The 27140-nt window shown below is 43.3% G+C and overlaps 1 protein-coding gene across 5 annotated transcripts; it reads right to left on the bottom strand.

The window, feature by feature from the left end:
• Nucleotides 1–538: 538 nt before the first annotated feature.
• Nucleotides 539–27097, bottom strand: LOC100356080 (uncharacterized). Of its 5 annotated transcripts, none has more exons than XM_002722355.6 (4): nucleotides 26982–27097; nucleotides 21974–22064; nucleotides 8713–8839; nucleotides 539–6341 (listed from the first exon to the last, which is right to left on the bottom strand). In XM_002722355.6, exons 2-4 carry the CDS (start codon nucleotides 22043–22045, stop codon nucleotides 4312–4314), a joined length of 2229 nt encoding a protein of 742 aa, XP_002722401.4. In that variant the 5' UTR covers nucleotides 22046–22064; nucleotides 26982–27097; the 3' UTR covers nucleotides 539–4311. The 5 variants fall into 5 exon arrangements, 4 of the variants coding, with proteins under 4 accessions (XP_002722401.4, XP_089176277.1, XP_089176279.1 ...); XM_089320151.1 differs by lacking the exon at nucleotides 26982–27097 and adding an exon at nucleotides 23469–23595; XM_089320153.1 differs by lacking the exon at nucleotides 8713–8839 and having other exon boundaries at nucleotides 26982–27023.
• Nucleotides 27098–27140: the final 43 nt, after the last annotated feature.

Below are 27140 nucleotides of genomic sequence, written 5' to 3'. Positions count from 1 at the left end.
CTAGAGGTAGCATTTTTGACTTGAGGTTTCTTTAGTTTCTGGAACCCTAGGTCCTGAGCAAAATGTTAACAATCTCAGAATAGCTCTGACAGGAGCCCATTTTGTCATCAAAATTCTCAAAAGTACTTAACAGTCATTGCGTTGTTGACCAAAGGTGGGCCATGATTCCTGTGGACCAACTAGAGACCTGCAAGTGAGCTGAACATTCACCTATAACCTCCAACTTACTAGCTATGACATGTAACCTCAACTTCTTGAGGAGTGTAGGAATTGATAGCTGCCTGTGTTCCTTGTTGTTTCTTTGCAGAATAAGTTCCTTTCACATCCTTGGTGTAACTGAACATGGGTGCACTCAGCAACCACACCTAGGTTTAGGGGCTCTAGTTTCTCTGGGAGCACCATAATAACATTTCATAATGCATCAATGATTTCACCATTCTTCCACACAGCTGTCACCATAAATGTGATGCCTCTTTGTGCTTCAATTTTATAATTAGATGCTGCCCTGATAGTCTTCAAAGTAGGTATTTTCCAGACATGTTATAACAAGTTTTTTATTTTTGGTACAAAAAATGACATTGTTTCCATAACATGCATTTTCCATAAACTTTTTGAAGACCTCTCATACACTTGTTACCAGAGTCAGAATAAACTATGTGTGATCAATGGTGATATTAATTCTTCTTTCTATAGGGCTAATTTATCAGGAAAACAGGTACATAATGGGCTGCATAAAAGGGAGTTTTTTCTCTTCAATTTCTTAGCAATTTCTATTACCCAGAACATTCTGGTATTTTAATTTAAATGTTTTCTTTCTTTATTCCACTTTTGGAAAGCATTTCTGGATTTGTAAATGTCTTTTCCCAATAGTATGTAGTTCAATAATTTCTTGGATAATCAAATTGTTAGTGTTTACTAGTTTGTAGGTACACTGAAGCCTCAATAATTCCTGAGATTACATTACAAGTTTTCAGTTTATCGACACTGTAAGTAATATCATGGGGCAGACATATGGCCCAGTTGTTAAGACACCACTTGGGACACCCACACTCCATGAAGAGTCTTTGGATTTGAATCCTGGCTCCACTATCAATCCACCTTCCTGTTAATTTACACCCAAGGAGCAAGCACATGATGGCACAAGGGCTTGAGTGCCTGCCACCCACATGGGAGAGGTCCATCCTGGGTTCCAGGGTCCTGGCTTGGGTACGTCCCAGCCCTGGCTGTTTCAGGCATTTGGGGAGTGAACCATGAACACTGCTTTTTATATTATTTATATTTTACATTATAAATTTAAAAACTACCTAACTGATCAACATTTGTTATATATATTTGCTATATTTCCACTCTGAATTCAAGTTCTCCATACAGCTTTTGTCCCCAGGTCACAGAAAACACAATTTCTACATGTTGGGGCCAGCACTGTGGCATAACAAGTAAAGGCAGCACCTGCAGTACTGCATCCCATATGGGCACCAGTTCGAGTTCTGGCAGCTCCACTTCTGATTCAGCTCTCTGCTATGGCCTAGGAAGGCAGAAGATGGCCCAGGTCCTGGGGCCCATGTACCTGCGTGGAAGACCCAGAAGAAGCTCCTGGCTCCTGGCTTTGGATCATCCCAGCTCTGGCTGTTGTGGCCATTTAGGGAGTGAACCAACAGATGGAAGCTCTCTCTGTGCCTCTTCCTCTCTGTAACTCTGCCTTTCAAAATAAATAAATCTTTTCCAAAAACTTCTACATGTCAAATTAAAAAAAGATAACTTTCATCAACTTATTTTTCTGGTGGAAAAACCTCTTGACTTCAAAAGGATTCAGCTGATAAGTGAGGAGACTCAGGCATGCCATTTCCTGATGCACATATCACCTCACATAGGACTGTTAAAAATGTTTGTGACATATTGTTCAAGTTGACTAAAACATTTCATTAGTCCAGTAAAAAATTAATGTGTGGAAATCCTTAAACAGTTAATATGATTAAGTAATTTCACTGCAGAAGCATTTTTCCAAAAGCTATGGAAATATCATTTTCACTTTATGGTGCTGAGCAATATATTATTCCATGGGTCATTTTCAACTATAGTGAAATTACTTTGTATTTGTATGATTTTTACTTAAAGGGTCTCTTCCCCTTTACACATTATAATCCAGAATAGATGTTTAATTTTCTCTTCTGTGCATTACTCCAGTAAAAAATTTAGGAGATACACAAATGAAGGTATTGTCTGAAGACATTCTGTGGCATGAAAATGCAAATTTGGGGGAACTGTAAAAAAAAAGTACATTTAAAAAACACTGTGATCTTGATTTTTTTCACTATAAAGAAAAGGCAATGTTTAGGATATATATTTACTTCATTAGACATTACATAACATATAGATGTATTCAAACATCATGTAGTACCCCATAAATATGCACAAGTTTTGATGCCAGTTAAAAATATTATAAGTGTTAAAAATAGCAGGCAAAATCAGGAATATTTAAAAAAAATGAGTAGCCTTTTAAGTCTAGTTCAATGAAAGAAGTGAAATGACAAATGGTGAATAAATTCTCTGAATGTAGGGAGTTGGCTAATGAGGTTTTTAAAACAATAAACATGTGGGCATAACTAGCATCTACAATGATAAATGAAAGTATCATTGAGAAAGTCTCCAGACCTCCATTTGTGACAAGGAGGTATTTCCACTGCAGAATCCCTGACACCATTCTGCCACTTCCTATGAGTTACTTTACTCACTCAGACCCAGAAAACCTTGCAGAAAAAACTGACACTCAATATTTGCCCTTTGACTTGTTCTCATTCAAAAATATATTAATTTAGTAAGTTATCCCTTAAGTTTTCTATGTAGTTCTTTTATATCAATTATACTTGAAATAAAAATTAACCGTTTCTTTGTGTTTAATAATTGAATTTCCAGCTAAGTATTGCTGATATTGCCATTTCACATCAGAGGTAAGCTAGGACAGAAAGAGGCTGCAAGACTCATCCAGTTACATACTGATGAATCAGAATTGGAATCCCTGCTGTGTAAGCTGCAAAACCTAGTCTCTTAATTAACCATGGAGAAGCAGTAAAAAGGGTAGTTAGCTATTGTCCTAAGTATCCTACTGAGGTAGAACAAAACTATGTGAGTAGTAGTATAACTCATGGTAATAAAAGATTAAATTGTATTCAGATATCACATCAACAATACATTTTGAATCAAACAGCAACAAAATGTAACCAGCACTTCAATGTTAATGTTTAAAAAAATCTATTTAAAGGGGGAAGAAGAGAAATAGGAATCTCATCCACTGGTTCATTCACCTTCCACAGCCAGGGCTGGGCCAGGCCAGGCCAGGCCAAAGCCAAGAACTCAGTCCAGGTCTCCCACATTAGTGGCAAGAATCCAATCACTCCTGCCTCTCTGAATCTATGTGGCAGGATTCTGGAACCAGAGCTGGGTATCAAGTCCAGGGACTCCTGATGTGTGGCATAGGTGTCTTAACCAGTAGGCCAAAGACCTGCCCACCTCTGTATGACTTAAGTGGTCCTTAATAACATAGTCCTCTTATCGCACATAAATCCCAGGATCCTGCGGTCTTGGGCTATTCTATTTTATGGTCAGATGCTAGAAAATTTTTTTTCTATACTCCACAGTCCCCATGAAGGGCACCTTGAAAACAGCAAGCATGACTTACATACTAGCTTTTAGAATGATTCTCTGCCTCTTCCCAAATGCTGACAATATTCAACTTCAAAAAGATTCATTTTCCTCAATACCTGGATGGAAATGATGCTCACCTAAAGTACGATCTTTCATCCTCTCAATTCCTTCCCAGAGACCACAATGAAGTCTGAAGGCAGGCATATTACTAACAGATTTCAAGGTTGTTGTGAATATCACATATAATAAAGCACTGTTCTTAGGAAACATCAAGTGAAGTATTTTATAACCTGAAGATAACCAGGCCTCTCATAATATAATATTCTGCAAAAGGTAACTCAAAGATTAATCTTGGAAAACTAGAGACCAAGGTATTTCTCACATCAATCCTCATCTACAGAGTCACTGGGTAATAACCTCAGCATGTACAACACATTTGTATGATTTCATCCAAGATGTATAATTTGATGTCTAGGGAGTTGTGAGTCTAGGATAAAGCCTCTGCCATACAATTACATTTATAAAATTGGTTAGTATGAACTTTCTTGATATTTACTAATGTTTAAACTCTTGATTAGTAGTTTGCCATAGTCATTACATTTATAAAGGTTTTCTTAATGAATTCTCTAATGTGAAAGAAGTGGCTCCTGACTAAAAGCCTTGCCACACTCATTTGTAAGCTTTTAAAAGCCCAGTATGAATTCTCTGATGACTTGCAAGGTTTGAACGCCGGCCAAAGACCTTACCACATTCATTACATGTGTAAGGTTTTTCTCCAGTGTGAACTAATTGATGGGTAGTTAGGCTTGAACTCACACTAAAAGCTTTCCCACATTTATTACACTTGTAAGGCTTCTCTCCAGTATGAATTCTTCGGTGACTTGCAAGGTGTGAATTTTGAGTAAAGACCTTGCCACACTCGTTGCATTTGTAAGGTTTTTCTCCACTATGGATTACCTGATGGGTGGTTAGGCTTGCATAAACACTGAAAGCCTTGCCACACACATTGCACTTGTACGGTTTCTCACCAGTATGAATTCTCTGATGATTTACTAGGTGTGAATTCTGAGTGAAGACCTTGCCACAATCATTACATTTATAAGGCTTTTCTCCACGATGGATTATCTGATGAGTATTTAGATTTGAATGAGAACTAAAAGCTTTGCCACATTCATTACACTTGTAAGGTTTCTCTCCAGTGTGAATTCTCCGATGAATTGCAAGACTTGAAGTTTGACTGAACACCTTGCCACATTCACTACATTTATAAGGCTTCTCACCGGTATGAATTACCTGATGAGCAATTAGGTTTGAACGCACACTGAAAGATTTCCCACATTCATTACACTTATAAGGTTTCTCTCCAGTATGAACTCTCAAATGCCTTGCAAGATTTGAAGTTTGACTGAAGAATTTGCCACATTCATCACATTTGTACGGTTTCTCTCCAGTATGAATTCCTCGATGACTTGCAAGGTGTGAATTCTGAGTGAAGACCTTGCCACATTCATTACATTTATAAGGTTTTTCTCCAGTATGGATTGCCTGATGGGTGGTGAGGCTTGAATACACACTAAAAGCTTTGCCACACTCATTACATTTGTAAGGTTTCTCTCCAGTATGAATTCTCCTATGATTTGCAAGGTGTGAATTCTGAGTGAAGACCTTGCCACATTCATAACACTTGTAAGGTTTTTCTCCACGATGGATTATCTGATGGGTATTTAAGTTTGAGTGTGAACTGAAGACTTTGCCACACTCATTACACTTGTAAGGTTTTTCTCCAGTGTGAGTTCTCCGATGAATTGCAAGGCTTGAAGTTTGACTGAAGACCTTACCACATTCATTACATTTGTAGGGTTTCTCTCCAGTGTGGATAACCTGATGGTTAGTTAGATTTGAACGAATACTAAAAGCTTTGCCACACTCATTACACTTATATGGTTTTTCTCCAGTATGAATTCTCCGATGACTTATAAGATGTGAATTCTGAGTGAAGACTTTGCCACAGTCATTACACTTATAGGGTTTCACTCCAGTATGATGTCTCTCATGAACTAAAAGGTAAGAACGTCTGAAAAAAGCCTTACCACACTCAATACATTTGTAAGGTTTTTCTCCAGTATGAATTCTCCGATGATGTGCTAGAGAGGAGGTATAGCTGAAGATCTTGCCACACTCCTCACATCTGTAAGGTTTCTCTCTAATATGTGTTTTCTGTTCTTGTGTGAGCAACGAGTAGATAAAATCATTCCCATATTCATCAGTCATGTGAGTTTTAACACTAGAAGGAATTCTTTGAGGTGGTGAAACTAAGGGGATATTGTTGATAGACTGCTCAATGTAATTACATTCATCAATTTCACTTTCAGAGGGAAATATTTGCAGTTCCGGCAAATGTGACTGAAAGCTGGAGCCAAGGCAAGTTTTCAAAACACTGCTTCTTGCATCTTTTCTATCATGTTGATCTCTTCTAGAGATGAGATTTTCTTTATGAATTATAAACAGGTCATTCAAATTTCCTTCATCATTATTCCACTGAAACTCAAAGTCATTTTGATTTTTCTGGACTTCTCTGGGGGAAAAGTCTTTGACATCGTTCCTTTCATTCCTCTCCAAACTCAATGTTTGGAATATTTCTCCTGTATTGCTGTCCCCCTTGGGACATATCTCTTTGACTACACATGTAGGAGAAATACCTGGAAGATATCAAGTAACACAGGTTTTGATTAACTATTGATGGAAACACAAAGTTTGTACTGAAAAATACATTTTATCAAAAATAATAATTAAAAACTGCATATTTAAAGTATATTACATAAAACAAATGCTACAGTATGACATTTTGTGATGTAAATAATTCAGCAAATATATGTAATGAACTAAAGCATGATTTTAGAGTGCAAAACAGGCTGCTGCTGTGGTACAATGTGTTAAGCCGTTATCTGCAATGCCAGCATCCCATATGGGCAGGGGTTTGATTCCTGGCTGCTCTGCTTCCAATTCAGCTCTCTGCTAATGCATCTGGGAAAGCAACTCAAGATGGTTCACATTCTTGGGTCCCTGTACCCACATGAGAGTCCCCGAGGAAGCTTTGGGCTCCTGGCTTTGGTCTGGCCCAGCCCTAGCTGTTGCGGTCATTTGGGGAGTAAACCAGCAGATAAAAGATCTTTTTCTCTCTTTTCTCCTAACTCTCTCAAATAAATAAATAAATACATCTTAAAAAATACTACAAAACAGTATTAGAAGAAGACAGTGTTTTTGGGTTGTCCTTATGAAACCACACCCTCAAAAGAGAAGGCATTCTGCAAGATATACAAGTTTACTTATTTGACTGGCAGAGTGACAAAGTAAGGAGACTGATCTTCCATCCACTGGTTCATTCCCCAAATGAGTGCAAGACAGGTCTGGGTCAGGTGGAAGCAGGAGACAGATATTCCATCCTGGTGTCCCACATGGGTGGCAGGGGCCCAGCTTTCACTGCCTTCTTATGCAATTAGCAGGAAGCTGAACCTGAAGTCGAGTAGCTGGGACTTGAGCCAGCAGCACTCTGATATGGGATGCCAGCACTGCAAGAGGCAGACTAACGCACTATACCACAAGGCCGGCCCCTCTCCTTAATTCATTTTAGTTGTATGATGTGAGATATAGGACCAGTCTTTCCTTCCAGCATCATTTATTGTATATGTGCCTTTTGCACTGTATGTTCTTGGTACCTGTATTACCCCATTTTCTGTTTGAAATAACACTGAAGGCTTGATAATATATAAAGAAGCTTATTTAGCTTACACTTGTGAAGGTTCAAAAGCAGGGTTCTGATTTCTGGTAGCCCCTGCTGAGGGGTGTGTGGATTACAATAGCAGGAGCAAGTGTGGAAGAGACCTCATGATGAGAAAGGAATCCAGAGCAATTCCAGGGTCAGGTTCATTCTTTTGCAATCCACTCTCTTGGAAACTAATATCTATCTATCTTCCTTCCTTCCTTCCTTCCTTCCTTCCTCCCTCCCTCCCTCCCTCCCTCCCTCTCTCTCTCTCTTTCTTTCTTTCTTTCTTTCTTTCTTTCTTTCTTTCTTTCTTTCTTTCACAGGTAGAGTTAGACAGTGAGAGAGACAGAGAGAAAGGTCTTCCTTCCATTGGTTCACCACCAAATGGCCGCTACGGCCGGCGCGCTGCACCCATCCGAAGCCAGGAGCCAGGTGCTTCTTCCTGGTCTCCCATGCGGGTGCAGGCGCCCAAGAACCTGGGCCATCCTCCACTGCCTTCCAGGGCCACAGCAGAGAGCTGGACTGGAAGAGGAGCAACCAGGACTAGAACCTGGCGTCCACATGGGATGCTGACACCACAGGTGGAGGATTAACCAAGTGAGCCACGGCGCCGGCCCTGGAAACTAATTTCAATACCAGAACTAATCCTTTCTGAGAGTAGTGTATTCAATCACCTAACCTCCCAATGAGACCTGCCTTTTAAAGTTTCCACCAGCCTGAACATTTGGCCTAGTGGTTGCAGGTATCTGGGCAGTGAACAGATGGATGGACACTACCTCTCTAATTGTTTCTCTCAAAAAAAAAAAAAAAAAAAAAGCAATGTAAAGGTTCTACCACTTTCCATCCCAACACTGGGGAACAAGCTTTCAAGATATGACACTCTGATGGAGAGATGAAACCATATACAGACCATATCAGCACCTTTTTCAAACATTAATTGGTCACACACTGCCAGTAACACTGGCAAGTGAAAGGGTAAACTTTCACATCTCTAAAGAACTAAGTAGAAGGGACTGAAAATTTCCTGTGAGAACTCACAGCACATAAACTGGTTTTGTCCTAAAACTTGCTCGCTTGTAGGGAATTTTCCAAAACAGTACTCAATGATGTTCTTTCCTCTCTGCCCATGTGAACTCTTACCTGACATCACACTTTTGATACATTTCCAAAGCCCAGGTGGCCCCATATTTCTGAGGCTACAAGACTTCAATCACATTGAAACACTGCAAGGCATACCAAAAGGCACACAGGGAAAATGCAAAGATACAAAAGGGCAATTTCTAACTTTTACACGGAACCATCCTCACCCAGGGAAACCAGGTTCTTGTAGTTCTCCAGCATCACATCCCTGTACAAAGCCCTCTGGTCAGGGTCCAGGCATTTCCACTCCTCCTGAGAGAAATCTATGGCCACGTCCCTGAATGTCAACCGTCCCTAAAACGGAAAAACAAATTTTACCATAGAGTTTTGAGAAGTTATAATCTTCACAGAAAATAAGAAGTGAGAACTATAAGGATACACCTGACTGGTCAACAAGCCAAATCCATACTGAATACTACGAAAAATTTATCTTTGTCTATGTTTAGAGACATATAACTCATTTGAAATCTCTGGTATTTTTTCATGTGCTAATGAGATGACAGGTGGGTTGAATACCCTATACAACTTAAGGTTGTGGGCAAGTCACAAGAAAGACCAAGACAGGGTTGGAGCTTTCAGTCTTACATCTCTTAACCATCCAGGAAGTTGATCACCAACAATAAATCAATCATACCTAAGAAATGAAACCATCATGAAACCCCAAGTGGACAGGACTCAAACTGTCCTACAGAGAGCTGAATGTGTGGAGATTCCTAAGGATTGTGCCCCCAAGAAGAGAATGATAGCCCCAACCCATCCTCTCATACCCTGTTATTCTCTTCCCTCTGGTTGTTTATTGTTTTTTATTATTATTTATTTGACAGGTAGAGTTATAGACAGTGAGAGAGAGAGAGAGACAGAAAAGTCTTCCCTCTGCTGGTTCACCCCCTAAATGGCTGCCATGGTCGGTGCTGCGATGATCCAAAGCCAGGAGCCAGGTGCTCCCTCCTGGTCTCCCATGTGGGTACAGAGGCCCAAGCACTTGGGCAATCCTCCACTGCCCTCCCAGGCCACAGCAGAGAGCTGGACTGGAAGAGGAGCAACCGGGACTAGAACCCGGCGTCCATATGGGATGTTGGCGCCGCAGGCTGAGGATTAACCAAGTGAACCATGGCGCTGGCCCCTGGTTGTTCATTTGTGTCCTCTGTAATACTCTTTATAGAAAATAGATAAGGGTAAGTAAAGTGTCCTCCCTACTTTTGCGAACTAGCAAACTATTCAAACCCAAGGAGGGGCTACAACCTGTGCTTGCTACTAGCATGTGACGTGGGGGTACTCTTGTGAGAATCGTGCACTCATGCTATCATGACACCAGGTGGCTGGTATCAAAATTGAAGCTAATGTCAGAATTCAATGTAACTGGTGTCAGAGGACACCCAGTTGATGTCTACTGCACAATAGCTTGCCTGGTGTGGGGGAAAATCACATGTACCTTGAGCTACAGAGCATTCTGTTTTGAGAGTACAGCAGGAAAAATGACTTTTGCTCCCACACGTTTGAGTATGTTGTGTCTCCCTATTTTTGATATCCCATACATTGGTGTAGATTTCTCACTTTGTGGATATACAAGAAATACACAAATTAAAAACCAATAGACCTCTCTCTACAGAAGTGTTAGATGGTATGTTTGACACACCATGGGATAGGATCCAGATAAGCTGCAGGACGAGTGTCTTTAAGACAGAATCTGCAGTGGCTTAAAAAATGGTCAAAATCTAAAATATGCAATGATGGCAATGGTAATGACTAAAGCTTCTGAACAGTTCCCATGAGCTAGGCATTATTCTAAATTCTTTACATGGACTAACTTATATAATCAAATAGTAACTCATATGAGAAAGATGCATCCCCACATTACTGAGGAGAAACTGTCAGACTCTAAAGAAAACCTCTGCTCAGGTCAAAGAGCTAAAAATGGGAGTAAGTTATTTGCCCCAAGTGTCTGAGAATTAGAATCCAATCTAATAAATAAAACAGTTAAGTAACCAATAAGTAAATCGACAGTAAGTTCCTAAAGTAAGGAAAGTTGAAACAAGTTCAAAAACAGTATCAATTCCAAAAAGGTCATCACACACACACAGGCACATAACATATTGCTATTCACACTGTCAGCTCATCAATATGATGGTATTGAACAAACTTAAAGCCACGTAAAATATTTAAGACATAATTTCAATCGATAAAAACATAGTGCTTATTTAAAATATTGATGTCTTTGGCAAAATCCATGTGGTTGCACATCCATGTACTCAGGCAGTGAGATCACCATTTAAATCAACTGCAATAAAAGGAGCTGCCTCTCAATGACGTATTTTCAATGTTTTTTTCATCAGCACTTCTTCTCAAGTATATTTCAGCATGTTAGGCACAATGAATATGTGTAAACTGTGCCATATTTTGTTTATAAATATTGTTGTATATATAGTTATCAAAAATAGTGTATTAAGAAAAGAGGGGGCCCAGAACAGAGAAGAGACAGAATATGAACTTGCGGCCAGACAGAATTTATTCAGAGGAAATAAATCTGCAGAGGTTGATCAACTGCCTTCATGCTCACAGACTGAACACATGGTAGAGGCCCCGACCCCAGCAGGCTGGGCCCTTTTATAGTTTAGGTGGGCTAGGGGTAGCGGTAGGGGGCAGTAGGTGGAGAGGAGATGAGCTTATCCATACTGGTTCTTAATTTGGCCAGCTGGCTTCCAAACCTGGGGAGGAATGCAGGGGTGGGGTGGGGAACAATACAGGATGTGAGACTGAACTGGTCTCTTCAAAGAAGGCACGGGTAACAAGAAACCTAAGATGGCTGAGGCTTATGTCCTTGTTCCAGCAACCGGGGCCTACATTGTACCACAGTGGGTTAAACCACTACCTGTGATGCAGGCATCCCCAGTGGAGTGCTTGTTTGGGTCTTGGCTGCCCTGCTTCCCATCCAGCTCCTTGCTAATGCACCTGGGAGAGTAATAGAATATGGCCTATTTGGGCCCCAGCAACCCACATGGCTGACACAGAAGGTATTCCTGATTTCAGCTGGCTCAGCCCCAGCCATTGTGACTATCTGGGGAGTGAACCAACAGATGGAAGATCTGTCTCTTCTTCTCTTTCTGTAACTATTTCAAATAATTTTTTTTTTCCCTCCTGGTATCCCATGCAGGTGCAGGGCCCAAGCACTTGGGCCATCCTCCACTGCCTTCCTGGGCCACAGCAGAGAGCTGGACTGGAAGAGGGGCAACTGGGACAGAATCCAGTGCCCCAACCGAGACTAGAACCTGGGGTGCCTGCGCCGCAGGCAGAGGATTAGCCAAGTGAGCCACAGCACCGGCCTCAAATAAATCTTTTAAAAAGAATTATTTATTTACTTGAAAGACAGAGTTAGAGAGAGACAAGGAGAGACAACAGTTCATTCCCCAAATGGCTGCCCGAAACAGCTAGATCTGGGTCAGGTTGAAGCCAGGAGCCCAAAGCTGCTTCCAGGCCTCCTACAAGGGTGCAGAGGCCCAGGGCCTTGGGCCATCTTCCACTGCTTTCCTGGGTGCATTAGCAGGGAGCTGGATTGGAAGTGGAGTAGCCAAGACTTGAACCAGTGCCTATATGGGATGCTGGCAACTGTAGACAGCCATTAACCCACTACTACACAGTGTAAATAAATCTTCAAAAATTTTTTTTTTCTAATTTAAAAATCTATGTTCAAAACTAAAGATACCATTTAGGAAATAAACACTGAAGTTTATTAGCTCATCTGACTAATAAAATCATGGCAAATGTTAGGAAACTTTTTGGAGTTTTTACAACAATTTCATGTATTAATATGAAAAATCTGGAGCCAGTGTTGCAGTATAGCAGGTTAAGCCGCCATCTGTGATGCTGGCATTCTACATGGGTGCTGGTTTGAGTTCCAGATGCTTCACTTCTGATCCAGTTTGCTGCTACTGCAATGGGAAAGCAGCAGAAGATGGCTCAAGTGCTTGGGCCCCTGCCTCCCACGTGGGAGACCTGGATTGAGTTCCAGGCTCCTGGCTTTGGCGTGGCTCAGCCTTGGCCATTGTGGCCATTTGAGGAGTGAACCAGTGGATGGAAGATCTCTGTCTCTTTCAAGAAGATCTCTGTCTCTTTCAAATAAACAAATAAATCTTAAAAAAAAAAAAAACAAATATATTGCAGCAGTGCATACCTGAAGAAATCACTGGATTATTAAAAGTCAGGACAGAAAAGAAATTAAAAAAAAAAAAGAAAGAAAGAAAAAGCGTTGATATTCCACAAGACCATTTCACCAAACATTAGGATCAGCATTTCCTACAAATTAAGGAGGAAAAAAGGGGCATGCACCAGAGTTCCAGTCAATCACCACTGTACAGGGACCAGGAAGGAGAGAATGATAGTGCAAAACAAAAGTAGGTGGAGAGTATGCACCTGGCACAACGGTTAAGTCACGTCTTGAGACACATGCATACTATATTGGAGTGCTTGGTTTGAGTTCTGGCTACTCTGCTCTGGTCCAGCTTCCTGTTTATTTATACCCTGGGAAGTAGCAGGTGATGGCTCAAATAGTTGGATCCCTGCCACCTATACGGCAGACCAAGACTGAATTCACGGCTCATGGCTTTGGCCTGGCCCAACCCTGGCTGTTGTGGGTATATAGGAAGCAAACAAGTGGATAGATCTCTCTCCATCTGTCTCTTTGCTTTCCAAATAAAATAAAATTTTTAAAAATCTTTTTTAAAAAATTTGTGTATTTTATTTGAAAGTCAGAAAAAGGGAGAGGCAGAGAGAGATATTCAATCCATTGGTTTACTCCCTAGATGGTGGGCTGCACCAGGCTGAAGACAAGAACCAAGAGCTTTATCTGGGTCTCCAACGTTGGTGGCAGGGGCTCAAACACTTGGGCCATCTTCTGATGCTTTTCCAGGCTATTTGCAGGGAGCTGGATTGGAAGTAGAGCAGCCAGGATACAAATTGACACCTATATGGAATGCTGGTGTTGCAGGTGCTGGCTTTACCCACTATGCCACAATGCAGATTTTGAAAAAAAAAATTTTTTTTTAAAGAGATTGAAGGATTTTATGCAAGTGTAGCTGGAAAATATGTGACACCTATGCCCTAGAGCCCTTACCCTAGCATGACATGGTGTAACTGGGATGAAACACTCAACTCTTGACTTCTTCTGGGGGGTTAGGGGAATATGGGAATATCCATTTAACTTTCTAACTTTCTAGGGGGCTCCAAAGGGACTGCCTTCTGCACTGAGTGAATGTAAGCATGGAAGATAGCAGGGAGCTGGGTCAGGAGCCGCTGAGAACAAAGCTGAGTAACAATGCAATGTGTGCAGTAACACAGGCAGAGACTAGACGGAGACCCAGAGGCATCAGAGGGGCTGCAGACTGGCAGGGAGGCAACAGGGGAGCTTCTGTGTAGAAACTGGCAAATCCTTCAGTTAGGGGTGTACAGGCAGAGAAAGGCTCAGAAGACACATTCCCAGAAAAGGTCGAGAGGTCGAGAGGTCTCCAGAGTCTCTAGTGGGTTGGTTGCTGAGTGACTTCCCTGAAGGAAGCCTGACAACAAAAACTGGGAGAGCCAGCACCACGGCTCAATAGGCTAATCCTCCACCTTGCGGTGCCGGCACATGGGGTTCTAGTCCCGGTCGGGGCACCGGATTCTGTCACAGTTGCCCCTCTTCCAGGCCAGCTCTCTGTTGTGGCCTGGGAGTGCAGTGGAGGATGGCCCAGTGCTTGGGCTCTACAACCGCATGGGAGACCAGGAGAAGCACCTGGCTCCTGCCATCGGATCAGCACGGTGTGCTGGCCGCAGTGCGCTGGCTGCGGCGGCCATTGGAGGGTGAACCAATGGCAAAAGGAAGACCTTTCTCTCTGTCTCTCTCTCTCTCTCACTGTCCACTCTGCCTGCTAAAAAAAAAAAAAAAAAAAAAACTGGGAGATGCAGCTGATCTGCAAAATGCTAAAGTCCCAAAAGAAGATAACAAATCACACAAAAAGAAAAATATGGGGTTTGTGAGGTAGCTCAGGTGGTTACGCCTCTGTTGCAGTGTCAGCATCTGACTGGGTGCCAATTCAAGTCCTGGCTGTTCCACTACCAATCCAGCTCTCTGCTAATGCACCTGGGAAAGCAGTAGAAGATGCCCCAAATCCCTGCGCCCCCACCACCCATGTGGGAGACCCGGAAGAAGCCCCCAAAGAAGCTTTGGCCTGGCCCAGCCCTAGCGGTTGCCACCATTTGGGGAGTGAAGCAGCAAGATTTTTCCCTCTCCGTCTCTAACTCTACCTTTCAAATAAATTTTGTTAAAAAGAGAAAAATATGACCCATACAAGGGAACAATATAAAACACCACAAACTTATACTAGAATCTAATACTATGGATTAGCAATTAAAAATGAGTTATGACAGTATTCTTAAGGGGCACATATAAACATCTTCAGAAAGTGAGGAAAATAATGCATAAATAAAATAACATCAGTGAACCAGCAGACAGAAGATGTCTCTCTCCCTACCTCTTTGTAACTTTTTTTTTTTTTAATCTTTATTTATTTGAAAGGCAGAATTACAGAGAGGCAGAGGCAGAGAGATAGAAAAATGTCTTCCATTCGCTGGTTCGCTCCCCAGATGGCTGCAATGGCTGGAGCTATGCCGATCCAAAGCCAAGAGCCAGGAGTTTCTTCCAGGTCTCCCACGTGGTGCAGGGGCTCAAGGACTTGGGCCATCTTCTACTACTTTCCTAAGCCATAGCAGAGAGCAGGATCAGAAGTGTAGCAGCCAGGACTCGAATTGGCACCCATATGGGATGCCAGCACTACAGGTGGCAGCTTTACCCGCTACCCCACGGCGCCAGCCCCTGTAAAAAAAAATAACATCAACAAAGACAAAAATTATGAAGAAAAAACACATAGAAATTCTGAAGCTTAAAAATATGATAACTGGGGCCTCTCATTAACTCTGCCTTTCAAATGAATAAATATTTTTAAGAAAAATGTCAGCATCCCATATCAGAGTGCCAGCCTCAGTGCTGGCTGTTTTTTTTTTTATTTTTTTTATTTTTTTTATTTTTTGACTGGCAGATTTAGAGAGAGAGAGAGAAAGAGAGAGAGAGAGAAAGGTCTTTCTTTCCATTGGTTCACCCCCCAAATGGCCACTACAGCCGGTGTGCTGCACCAATCCAAAGCCAGGAGCCAGGTACCTCCTCCTGGTCTCCCATGCAGGTGCAGGGCCCAAGCACTTGGGCCATTCTCCACTGTCTTCCAGGCCACAGCAGAGAGCTGGCCTGGAAGAGGAGAACTGGGACAGAATCCGGCGCCCCAACTGGGACTAGAACCCGGTGTGCCGGTGCCGCACATGGAGGATTAGCCAAGTGAACCGTGGCGCCGGCCTGGCTGTTTTGCTTCCAATGCAGCTTCCTGCTAATGTGCCTGGTAAGTACTTGTTCAAGTACTTAGGCCCCTGTCACTCATGTGGGAGATCAACATGTACTTCCTGGTTCCAGCCTTCTGCTTGGCCCAGTCCTGGCTGGCTGCTGTGGCCATTTGGGCAGTGATTCAGCAGATCTTGCTCTCAAATGCTCTTTCAAGTAAAATAAGTAAGTAAATAAATAAATGAATACACTTCTACCTGTAAAAAAAACCCAGAAATCCCAAATCCATATCAAGAAATATACAATATGAAGAGAGGTAATTTGGGTTAAAAATAATAATGCAGAGTGTGGGGTAAGATATAAAGCAGAAGAGTTTTTATGAGACCATTTCAATTTCCATGTAAAACAATGTTATAATGATAATGTGCTTTATGTAATTGTAATAAACACAAAGACAATACCTATAGAAGACATAAAACAAAATGAGAAGAGAAATGAAGTCACTTCATAAACCAATGAGACACAAATACAGGCAGTAAGGGCATAAAAGAGGGACAAAAAAGCTACAGGAGGGGCCGGTGCTATGGCTCACTTGGTTAATCATCAGCCTGCGGACCGGCATCCCATATGGGCACCGGGTTCTAGCCCTGGTTGCTCCTCTTCCAGTCCAGCTCTCTGCTGTGGCCCGGGAAGGCAGTGGAGGATGGCCCAAGTGCTTGGGCCTCTGTACCCACATGGGAGACCAGGAAGAAGCACCTAGCTCCTGGCTTCGGAGATCGGTGCAGTGCGCCGGCTGTAGCGGCCATTTGGGGGGGTGAACCAATGGAAGGAAGACCTTTCTCTCTGTCTCTCTCCCTAACTGTCTAACTCTATCTGTCAAATAAATAATAATAATAATAAAAAAGCTACAGGACATACTGAAAACACTTCTAAAAACACAAACAGTGTGTTTCTGTGTGGGTGCAAACTGTTGAAATCTTTACTTAATATATGCTAAATTGATCTTCTGTTTATAAAGATAATTGAAAATTAATCTTGATGTGAATAGAAGGGGAGAGGGCGTGGGAGTGGGGAGTTTTGTGGGTGGGAGGGAAGTTATGGGGGGGGAAGCTATTGTAATCCATAAGCTGTACTTTGGAAATTTATGTTCATTAAATAAAATAAAATAAAAACACAAACAGTATTCATTCTTCATGAATAATGGGATTTAAATGAACTAAACATCTTAATTAAAAGATCCACAATGGCTGAATGCAGGGAAGTCTACAGATCCAAATACAGGATTTTACTTCTAAGGATACACACAGGCTAAAGGTGGAATGCAAAAAGATCCCATACACAAACAGAAACATAATGTGAGGCAAGGGTAGCTGTCCTTCTCCTGGACAAAATAGCTTTTTAAGACAGAAACTGTCTCAGGGGCTGGCACTGTGATGTAGCAGGTAAAGCTACCAACTGCAGTGGTGGTATCCCATAAGAGTGCTGTTTCAAGTCCTGGCTGCTCCACTTCCGATCCAGCTCTCTGCTATGGCCTGGGAAAGCAGCAGAAGATGGCCTAGGTCCTTGGGCCTCTGTACCCATGTGGGAGACCCGGAAGAAGCTCCTGGCTCCTGGCTCTTGGCTTTGGCTCAGCCCAGGTCCAGTTGTTACAGCCATTTGGGGAGTGAACCAGTGGATAGAAGACTTCTCTGTCTCCACCTCTCTGTAACTCTGCCTTTCAAATAAATAAATCTTTAAAAAAAAAGATAAAAACTGTCTCAAAAGACAAAGAAGTTTATATAAGGGAGAGACAATTTTCCAGGAAAATATGACAATATAAATAAATATGTATCTAACATCCAATTCCTCAATATACAAAACAAACATTACAGAATTAAGGGAAGAATTAGATAACACAATATTACTATGACAATTCAAGGCTCCATTTTCACTTATGGATAGGAAGATCAATAAAGCAACTTAGGACTTCAACATTATATATTCCAAATGGATCTGACAGACCTATACAGAACATTATATTCAATAGAAGCAGAAAATACATTCATTTCAAGAATAAGTGGAACAACTCCAAGAAAGAACATGTTACATAACAAAGCAAATCTTAAAAACTTTAAGAAACTTGAAATTACTCAAATTTCTTCTCCATCAAGAATAGAATGAATGTAGAAACCAGCAGCGCAAAAGAAATGAGAATCTACAAATACATGAAAACTAAACTCTTTCTTGGGAACAGGCACTTATCTTAGAGGTCAAGACATCTATATCTCATATTAGATTCCTGGTTCTGGCTCCAGATTCCAGTTTCCTGCTCATGTAGGTCTTGGCAGGCCATGGTGAAGGCTCCAGTAACTGAGTTCCTGTCACCCATCTGGAAGACCTAGGTAGGTTGCATTCCCAGCTCCCATCTTTGGCCTGGCCCAGGCCCAGCTATTGTTGCCATATGGGGAATGAAACAGTAGATGAGAACTGTCTCTCAACTAAATAAGCAACATTAAACAACAATAACCTCAAACTCCAAGGGGCAGGCATTGTGGTGCTGCCAGGTAAGCTGCCTCTCGGGAGTCTGCATCCAGTCGGAGTGCTACTTCCGATTCAGCTTCCTACTAGGTTGATCCTGGGAGGTAGCAGATGACGGCTCAAGAGGCAAGAGGCTCTTGAGTCCCTGCCATCCATCCAACTTGGAGACCTGGCTGGAGCTCCAGGCTCCTGACATTAGCCTGGCCCAGTCCTGGCTATTATGCACATTTGGGGAGTGAACCAGTAGATGGAAGATCTCTCTCCTTCCCTCTCTGTGTCACTGTCTTTCAAATAAATAAGAACAACAAAACATCCCACAACTCAACTCATTCTTGATCAATCAAAGGGTCAAAGAAAAGTATAAAAAAGAAAAAAAATTAAAATAAAATTTCTATCACAGAAAGAAAACATACTAGAATGGCCAAATACAATCAAGTATATGCCAAAAAATCAAATAATCTTGAAGAAGTAGATACATCTAGAGCATTACAAAAATTTCCATGACTGAATCAAGGAAGGATAAAAATCTGCAAATATGTTAAGTAGCAAGACTGAAACAGTAATAAAAAAAAAAGCCCTACCAAAAAGAACAAGAACTGGCAGTTTCACTGCATAATTACATCCAACATTTAAAGAACTATCACTAGTCCTCCTCAAAAATCTCCCAACAAATTGAAGAAGAGGAACACTAAAAACATCATTCTATGGAAACATCATTATTGTTATCCCGAACTCAGGCAAAGAAACAACAAAACTACAGACCATTTTCTTTGATAAATATTGATGAGAAATTCCTCAACAAAATGCTAGCAAACCAAACTTTACAGCACATATTAATAGGATGAAATACTGTGACCGGTTCAACACAGAAAAGTCAAATGTACTTCACAGTGATAGAGTGAAAGACAAAAACTACACAATCATCTCCACTGGTTGAGAAAATATATTTGACAAAATTGAAACCCTACCTTTACAAAACACACAACAAAGTAGAAATAGAAGGAAATTTCAGAACACTGGCATTTAGTAATGATTTCTTGTATTCGGCATTAAAGAAAGCATGAGAAAAGCAAAAAAAAAAAAAAAAAAAAGGCACTACCTCCAACTGAAAACTTCTGTGCATCAAAGGATTTGAAAAAAAAAACAGCAAAAGGGGACTGGCATTGTGGCGTGGTGGGCTAAGCCTATGCCTGTGGTGCCGGCATCCCATATGGGCACCGATTCTAATCCTGGCTGCTCCACTTCCAATCCAGCTCCATGCTATGGCCTGGGAAAGCAGCAGCAGATGGTCCAAGTGTTTGGGTCCCTGCCCCTGCGTGGGAGACCTGGAAGAAGCTCCTGGCTCCTGGCTCTGGGTCAGCTCAGCTCCAGCCTTTGCAGCCATTTGAGGAGTGAGCCAGCAGATGGAAGACCTTTTCTCTGTCTCTCCCTCTGTCTGTAACTACCTCTCAAATTAGTAAATAAATAAAATCTTTTAAACAAACAAAAAGAGAAAAGGTTGTCTCAAGGACAACTATGGAAAGGAAAAGAAAAAGAAAATAGAAGGGCTTCACATATTACATATGAATCTCTTGTGTGTATTACCTGAAACTTTAAAATGAATCAAATAAATGACTAATAACATGTACATCAATGCAAATAAGAGACACATACAAAACAGTAAGCAAAATATTTAATCTAAATGAAACAGTGTTTTGTAAGCAAGCACTCAGTGAGGGCTTACAAAGCTAGACTAACAAGCTAACAGGCAAACAACAATATATAACCTAAAAATGACAAGACTACAAACTAGCATCTAAAACACATAAAAAGAAAATTAAGCAATACATGAAAATCTGTTTTATATATAGACACCCACAAAGTAATAAAATTATTCAAACTGACAAGGAATTAGACAATAGAAATACAAATGGGTGTCATTTTCTCCAAATTCTCAAAATATAAGAACACAGTAGCAAGTTCTGTCTGATGAAAGGGAAATGTCATATGCTTTTGGTGAGAGAGGGGCAGAAACTTGCCAGAACTAACAAAATTGGAAATCAAAAACCCTAAAAGAAGTACTCTTCTGACTGTCCAAACCTGAAGTAACCCTCAGATATCAGCAGTGAATTTGGCAGGCTCAAAGGCACACACTGTGGCCTTATACAAATTTTCTCTTTCTTTCTTTTTTAAAAAGATTTATTTATTTGGAAAGCAGAGCTACAGAGAGGCAGAGGCAGAGAGAGATCTTCCATCAGCTGTCTAACTTCCCAAATGGTAGCAACAGCTGGAGCTGGCCAAATCAAAAGCTAGGAGCCAGGAGCTTCTTCCGGGTCTCCCATGCAGGTGTAGGGACCCAAGGACTTGAGCCATCTTCTACTGCTTTCCCAGATCATAGCTGAGAGCTGGATCAGAAGAAGAGCAGCCAGGATTGGAATCAGTGCCGATATGGGATGTCAGCACAGCAGGCAGTGACTTTACCCACTATACCATAGCTCTGGGCCCTACACACATTTTTTTCCTAACACTGAAAAATGTTTAAGAACCACGAGTCTTCATTTATAGAATACACCAACAAAGATGTGAAACAGTAGGCTACTCATGTTTCCTAACAAAAAAACATGTAAATTCTCCAAAGTTGCAAGATAAAATACCAGAACAAAACATTCACTAAAGAATCTTTTCTAAATGATGTGCAAATACATTTGTACAAGACTTGTGCTGTCCTCTGACACAGAAGTGACAACAGAGGACCCATTGATGTGACAGTGACAGGGAAGGAGATCTTTTCTGTCTCAGTGCCAAAGCTTCGTGACTATCTGTAGTTCTTTTATAAAACAAATATGTACATTATGTGATGCTTAGAATGAGAAAAACATTTAATAATAACAGATGAACCAAGAATATGGTTCCATTCCTTCTAATGACAAAGTTCTGCTCCTATATCTAAGCAGAATGACAACCATTTTTACTTAACAAATTTGCTACAGAAAAGCCCCTGCAGGAATACCAGTTTCCGTGAGAACGAAATGCCCTCCACTGACACCTGTGTCTAACTTTGCATTCCATTTCCCAACAGTGAAGAGTTCGGAGTCAGGGACACAATGACTGACCAGTTCAACTTCTAAAGTATTACACAATCAGGCACAAAACGTTTTCCCTTAGTTCCCTCCCTTTCAGAATGTGGCAGGCCTTTGTACATGTTAATTAGTGTGACATTCAACAGCAGCTCCCTTTACCCAGGTCTACGGAGAGCTCACAGGGGAACCAGATGTGGTCCCTAAATAATCCCTGGTGTCCAGCTGCATGGACAACATAGGGTCCACTACCTTCTCCTCTCCAATGCACACCTGGGTGTGAAGGCCCTCCCAGGACCATGCACATGGCAGCCTCTTCACGTTTCCACATCACAGGGTCACAGTGAGAAGGAATTTAAGAAGAGACAAAAGGGACTGAGGGACACAGGGTGTGAGCAAAGGGTCAGGCGGGAGACTTTAGAGTCACGGAAGATCACCGACCCCAAGGCCTGGCGTTTAAGAAAGGAAGGGGACATGGACCAACAGGAGTATCGGCGTTACCTGAGTAAGAGCCATTTGTGACACTTTGTCTTCCCTCTTCCTCCTCTTCGGGGCTTCTTCCTCAGGTAACATGAGTCTCTAGGAGTCAATCCTGAATATGGAAAATATGCTGTTTTATCCTTGGAATCAACACAGTCCTTTCCTGTGCCATCACCACACACAGTAAAGCCCTCGCCACAAGGAAAGGTGGCCATCTGATGCCTACTGCACCACTGGGACTACAGGAAGACCAAGAAGCAAGGTATGGACCCCCTTTCTGCGGAGTCTGTTTCTCTCCAGGTGAACCCCACACATGCGCTGCAGCCCTGAAGGCCTGGGCTGGACTGAGGTCCCTCCAGGGCACAGACCCGTCCTACCAAAACCTCAGGCGCAGCACAGCCCCTTCACCCCTCTGCGGATTCCAGGCTGATCTCAGCCCTCAGAAATGGAGGACACAGAGCCTTGGTGCCCAACGCTAGACTCAGAACATCATCAACTTTAAATATTCTCAAGGCTGGGCCCCAGACTGTTATTGGGAATACTATTAGAGGGCACCAAACGCCTCAGCACTCTACTGGGCACCACTCAAAGGGCAGGTCCAGAACACATCCCATTTTCTTGTTCGGCTTTCCCCTTGGGACCTGTTATCACCAGTACCCAAACGATGGGTGAGAAAGGAGCAGTGGGAAACATGCAGAGCAGCCAAGTGGACCACAGGTTGGAGGAGGGTGCGGCTAGAATGCTAACGGAGGCAGAGGTCGTAGAAGTCTTCACGTACAAGTCTCTGACCCCAGAACAAAGAACTGAGCAGGAAGCGTGGTCTTCACCTGCACCTGAGGGCCAGAGTCCTAGGCAGAGGACGGTCCAGGTGCAAGCCCTAAGGCAGGGTACCTGAGGAGGACCCAACAGGGGAGGTCGACAGGGACTGCAGATCAGGAAGAGCCAGGGTCTTCTAACACTTTCTCCCACATCTCCAAAGAATTTTAGGTACCATGTATTTCCTTATTTAAGTAAATATGTACTTTTTTATATTATAAATTAAAACAATTTTAAAATGTAGTATTAGGTTGGCTTTGTAGCAAAGTGGGTTAAGCAGTCCCCTGCAATGTTAGCATCCCATATCAGAGCATCAGTTCAAGTTCTGGCTACTGTTTCTAATCCAGCATCCTGCTACTGTGCCTGGGAAGGCAGCAGAAGATGGATCAAGTACCTGGGTCCCTGACACCCACATGGGAGACTGGGAATGAGATCAGGGATCTTGGTTTCCACCTGGTCCAGTTCAGGCTGTTGAAGACATTTGGGTAGTGAACCAGCAGATAAAATACTCTGTCTGACCCCCTCTCTCTGTTACTCTGCCTCTAAAATAAACAAAACTTAAAAAAAAAAGTTTTATCTTCTTTATGTTAAATATATGCTGAGATGTTCAGCTAAGCACAGGAAGTACAGGGTCCCTCTAGTGGAGACATGGAGGGCTGCAGGGAGAACACTTTTTTGAAGGGAGCTCAGGAAGTCTTACGTGGATATGTGAAGGTGAAGAGGACTGTTAAGACATCCCAGCTGAGACCTGAGACCAACAGACAGAATTCTTGGGTTCAGGGGAGAAGACTACGGAGGAAATGGAGACACGCGGGTAGTGTGAAAACCTTGAGAGAAATAAAGAGGAGCCAGAGATGAGAGGTTCAAGGACCCAGCCGAGGGACACATTCCCATATTCCCACATTCAGAGAGCAGGGATCTGGAGCCACCAACAGAGGAAACTGTGGAATGATCAGACAGGAGCCAAGAAAATTCAAACAGTGTTAAAGCTTAATGAGATGTTCTCAAAACCAAGTGAAAAGAGAGGGTTCAACTGTGTAATATGCTGTGGATAAGAACAGATGAGAACAGGAAATTAAATACTAAAGTTAGATACTGGAAGGTCACTGATAACTCTGACGAAGTATCAGTGGAAGGCAGATGTGAAAGCTCAATTTAAGGGAGAGCTGAAGGCAAGATTTGAACACAAATGAACGGGCATGTGGTACAGCGATTAAGTTGTTTCTTGGAAAGCTTGCATCACATATTGCAGTACCTGGGCTCGAGTCCTGGCTCTGCTCCAGTTTCAGCTTACTGCTAATGCACACTTTGGGAGACAGTAGATGATGGCTCAAGAGTTAGGTCCCTGGCCTCAGTCTGGTCAGTCTCATGTAATGTGGGCACTTGGACAGTGAACCAGAGGATTAGAGTTCTTCTCTCTCTGCCTTTCAAATAAATATATTATTATTATTATTAAGATTGACTGATCGATTTGAAAGGAAGAGTTACAGAGAGAGAGAAGAGAGGAAGAGGAGAGGGAGACACAGAGAGATCATCTATCTGCTGGTTCATTCCCCAATTCACTCCTCAAATGGCTACAATGGCAGGGACTGGGCCAGGCTGAAGCCAGAAGCCAGGAGCTTCTTTTGAGTCTCCCACATAAGTGTAGGAGCCCAAGACTTGGGCCATCTTCTGCTGCTTTCTCAGGTACATTAGCAGAGAGCTGGATCAGAAATGGAGCAGCTGAGACTAGAACCAGTGCCCATATGGGATGCCGGTGCTGCAAGTGGAGGCTTTATCTGCTCTGCCACAGCACTGGCCCCTCAAATAAATATAATTATTTAAAAAAAGAATGGAAGATAAAGTTTTAGCTCCTAAATGGAGCACAGCAGTTAACAACAGGGAGAAATGGTATTTAATAGAGTATATTTAAAGATGAAAGAGTGGAAGTAAAAAATATTTATTTCATATATGTGTCTGTTTAATAGACAATATTATCATTTCAGTACACCAACCAAAATAATTGCCTTGATGTAAAAATTGATGATGTAGAGAAGGGAGCCATATCATGAGACTTTGAGTGGGGCTAGCAAGCGGTACACAATTCCAAAGTTACAGACACCCCTTGTCAGTACTCAGTAGAGAGACAAGTGAGTGTGCCAGGTTGCCAGGTTGAGATCTCTTCACTGAGCCAGAAAACACTTCCCTGCTCCAAACTTCTTACAACTCACATACTCATCACTCAATACTTCCCCTCCAGTCTCCAAAATGTATATGTAGCCTTTCCCCCACACTGCCCAGTTCTCCAGCATACTCCCAGCTGAGAGTGCCCCAAGTTAATTCTGACCCTGTCTACAGAGGGATAGCATCAGATCCCCCTGGATCTGCACCGCACTTCAGACAGCATATGCAAGAAGCAGTTATCACTTATACTGACTGGGTAAACATCCCATCTCCCACAGCTCTTCCAGGAGTTTGGTTAAGTGGCTAAGACAGCATCTCCATCTGGTTCCAGGCTCATGTTTGTGACATCCTTTGTAATAAATGAGTAAACCTAAGCAGAATGTTTCTTTGAGTTCTGTGAGCTGCTTAGGAAAAAGAATCAAACCTACAGAAGGGGTCAAGAGAATCCCTGATTTCCACCCCACGGGTCAGCGGGACAGGCCCAATCCAGGGCCTCTGACTGGAGACCAAAGCAGGGGCAGCTCCTGTGGGACTTCACCCTCAATCTGATGTGACCGCCGAGCAGAGTGAGTAGTAGGGTACATTCAAGGATACTTGGTTGGTGTCTGACAGAGAACAGCTTGATGGAGAACACCCCACACATTTTGGTGAACTGAGGTAAAGAAATCTGCTGAGCATTCGAAAAACATCGGTTTTGGAGTATCTCATACACTGCCCCACGTCCTAGCCCATCTCAGGCAAAGGGACAGCAAATCACTCGCGAAGACCCAAGTCACTGCCCTGGAGCTGAGTATGTAACACAGATGATCGCTGTACTCTGATGCTAATAATCACAAACTGCAGCGGACTTTTAGACAAGAGTTCTACAACTCTCACCCTCATCCCCGTACTCGGAACAGACGTTTTAAATTTGCCAGATTATAAAATAAGAAATGTCCACGCAACAGAACCATCCCTATCTAATCAGCCCCACTCGCCCCTTTCTTCACTGTTTCCTTCCTCATTCTGAACAGATCTCAGTCACACTTGGTCTCTCCAGCTCTTGTTTCTGTCCTGTGCTCTTCCCCCGGCTTCCTGCTCACTTCCTGCCCCTCTCCTCCACGGCTTTTTCTCCTTCCTCCCTCTCCTACCTCTCCTGCCCCAGCCTTTCAGCTCTTGCCACTCCTTTGTTCCCAACACCCTTGTAGTTCTGCCTCTTTCCGCACCACCTCTGCTCTGCGTGTTCAAGTCCCTGCTCCCTGTTAGATGCTTTTGTCCCTTCTTGGTCACGTTCCACGTCTATTTTCCGTCACCAGTTCCCTTTCCTCGTGCAGACACTACGGCTGCTTTAGCTGCCGGGGTTTTAAATCTCCCATCCTGCTCTCCACTCTCAGAGCCTCCGCCTCGGGCGCCCCTCGCCCTGTTTCGCTGCCCTCCACACCTCTGCAGCCCGCCTTTCGCTATCCCTGCCTGCAAATCCCTGACACATCCTCTACGTCGCCACCCTATCTGGGGTTTGGTCTCGTGCCTCCCAGTTGTGCTACGTCTTTTTCGGGACCCCTATGCCCACACCTAAGACGCCCACCTCGGAGCACGGCGGAACAAGGGTTGTCACCAGACAGGACCAAGGGACACCCCCCAAAGCGGATCCGGGAAAGAGGCGACAGCGAGGGGGGGAGGCCCGAGGGGCGGGCGGGCAGTCAGGGAAGGAGCGGGGTCCGCAGACCCACAGGAGCGGAGCGAGGACCCGGGGGGCGCGCAGGGCGTGCACCCGCCCGCGAGTGGGGCGACCACGGACGCCAGGAGGACGGAGAGGTCAGGAAAGGGCTTCCAGCCGTGGAGAGGCGGCGGAAGAAGGGTCTGCGCGGCTCGCGGGACCTGCCTGAGGAGGCTCTCCACGAGACCCGGAGGGACGCCCGCGCTCACGGCGGCGTCAGGGCCGCCCGCAGCACAGGCAGCAGCGAGAGGATTTTAGGGTCTGAGGGAGCCCGCGGCCCCCACAGCCCTGGCACGGAGGCGCCGGGGGACTGCGAAGCCAAGGATTAATAGAAAGAGAGAGAAGGAAACTCACGAGCCGCCGGCCGACCTTCACTCCACCCGATCTGCTTCCGGGTCTGTGGGAAACTGCGCGCGCAGCCGGGAGGTCGGCCGTGGGCAGGAACCGATTGTGGGGGCGGGGCCTAGCTGGACCTTGACGTTTAGGGGCGGGGCGTAGGGAGACAGCTGGGCG

Source organism: Oryctolagus cuniculus, chromosome 18 (genome assembly GCF_051225735.1).
Source record: "Oryctolagus cuniculus isolate XC-2025 breed Fujian yellow rabbit chromosome 18, ASM5122573v1, whole genome shotgun sequence".
Lineage (NCBI taxonomy): Eukaryota > Metazoa > Chordata > Mammalia > Lagomorpha > Leporidae > Oryctolagus > Oryctolagus cuniculus.
Note: the sequence above shows the minus strand (reverse complement) of the source record. Positions and strands in the feature narration are given on the sequence as shown.